Source organism: Buceros rhinoceros, unplaced genomic scaffold (genome assembly GCF_000710305.1).
Source record: "Buceros rhinoceros silvestris isolate BGI_N320 unplaced genomic scaffold, ASM71030v1 scaffold16463, whole genome shotgun sequence".
Taxonomy (NCBI): domain Eukaryota; kingdom Metazoa; phylum Chordata; class Aves; order Bucerotiformes; family Bucerotidae; genus Buceros; species Buceros rhinoceros.
Window position 1 is genome coordinate 63,498 of NW_010403272.1, and position 2,080 is coordinate 65,577.

The 2,080-nt window shown below is 41.8% G+C and overlaps 1 protein-coding gene across 1 annotated transcript in view; it reads right to left on the reverse strand.

Moving 5' to 3' along the window:
* Positions 1-300, reverse strand: part of MYO7B (myosin VIIB) — a gene marked incomplete at its 5' end in the record, with an annotated part of 27,865 nt that extends 27,565 nt beyond the window's left edge. Inside the window, one exon of the mRNA XM_010132962.1 lies at positions 216-300. Within this exon, the coding sequence (XP_010131264.1) occupies positions 216-300 (85 nt within the window). The remainder of the gene's footprint in view (positions 1-215) is intronic.
* Positions 301-2,080: the final 1,780 nt, after the last annotated feature.

A 2,080-nucleotide genomic window follows, 5' to 3' on the forward strand; every position in this document is an offset into this window, starting at 1 on the left:
TTCAGCAGGCCCTGAGAGGTCCCAGAGTCCTCCTTGGTCTTTCCACCCTTCTTTCCATCCTGCTGTCTTGCCTCTCCTCCCTTCACTTGTTCAAATCTTCATTCCTAATACTCAGTCTGGCAGGTCATAGTATATAAACACACCCACATGTATATATCTAAATAATATATGTATATAAGAAATTACCTGTGTTTATATATACACCTCCACCTTACCATTCTGAAATCCTTCCGGCAGCAGTACCCTCGCCAGGCTGACTGAATGGCGACAGCAGACTTCCTCTGTTTCAGAAACGACTTCCTGAGCAGACAGACAGGTGAGAAGATAAAAAATAGGTTATTTCTGCTGCTTCTTATGATAACAGTAAAGAATAAGGTGGCATTTTTGTCCTTTTGTGGGATGTCTACACTCTGATCTCAGCCTTGTCTGCTGTCTGAGAACACAAGAAATCGGGAAATCGGGCTCAATTACTAGTAGACATCTTGCCAAGGCAAGTTTGAAGCTCAGCAAGGGCTGTTCTTCCTGCTTCTGAGTAGCCCAAGTGTTATGTTGCAGCAAAAAGGTAAGTCTGGTCAGATGCTTTTGTACCACACGCTTCAAAATTATCCTCAAGCATTTTGCTTGTGTGTTCTCTATGCTGATGGAAAGGCCAGAATAGGCTGTTTTGCTTGACCTTTTCTGTAAATAAAAGCCTTAGGAGATTTCACCTAGACTCAACTCATTCTGCAGTGAAGCAGCAACCATGAATAAGTTGAGCTCACAAAGTGTTTTGCTAGTAGAAAGGATGAGACAGAAGTATCACTAATTCACCTTGATACATCTGAGCTGACTTTGCCCTTAATGCTGCAAAAATACTCGTAGCAACTGCAGACCAAATTGATTGCTGTGGTAGGAGAGCTCTGTAAAGAACTGGAAAAGCCTTCACATCAAGCCTGGACAAGTCAACTCCCCCATCTGATGATCATTTGCTCCCCACTGTCCTAACTGCCAGGGCTAAGAGCCCGTCTGAGCAAGATGAGCTTCTCATGGTAAAAGCTGTCACACTGTGACTGTCACAACTGGCACATAGCTGTGATGGTTTAAAAATAAAAGCAAGGTGAGGCTTTTAGGGAGAGGTAATACTCAGTTAGATAGCAGGCAGTTTTTTCAGAGTTTAAAAAAAAGGGGGAAGTTTGAGGGTATGTTTTAGTTTTGGCATCTCTACTGTCAGGAATATTTCTAAACCAAACCAGCATTTGGTCCTGTATCATGTTCTCGTTGGGGGATACAAGATTAATAAGTACAACTCATGATGTAAAGCATTTAATGAAGATAAACATTTCCTTGACAGTGACTAAATTTCACTTCTGAAGATATTTCAAATTAAACTAGATAAAGTGCAAGAATTTTACATCTTTGGCAAAGAGAAGGACTAGTTAGTATCTATCTGATTCTTTTCTATGTCTTATATCACAGAAGCATCCTAAATAAGAGATTTCTTATAGCTCTGAGAAGGACATGGATTCCATGGGAGTTTCCTGTTTTCCAGATGCCTACTGTTGAAATACTAAGTGCAAACCCTCCTTCCTCTTCATACAAGCTGTGTGTGCCACAGCCCTGGAATTTGAAAGGCATCTTGAAAAGAAAGAAACTGAGCCAGAACAAATCTTTGTGCAAAACCTGCATAGATACGCTGTAAACTATTACATGATGAGCACTGAATATAGGGCTAGTGGAAGGTGTGGATTGTCACATTGCATACTCAAAAATCCTTCACAGAGTGTGTTATCTGCACCACAAAGATTACTGCCTCAAACCTGTCCTGGTTTGAGTTAGAACGAACTGATCCTGTTCAGTGATTTTACTTTTCAGCTCAGTCTCTTCTAAGTGATGGCACTTTCTGAAGTTGTTAAGGGTCGAGGCGCATCCTATTTTTGCAGACAGTGTCTGCTTTGAGAAGTGATAACGCTTGATGTTTACAGTTACTACCAGGGATTGGGATGCAGAAAGGCTCCTGTTTATACTTTCTCCTGTGAAATCCTGTGTCCCACGTTGGGGGTGCAGTAAATTAGAGGCTGCACCTGCGGGGAGGAGCAGACAG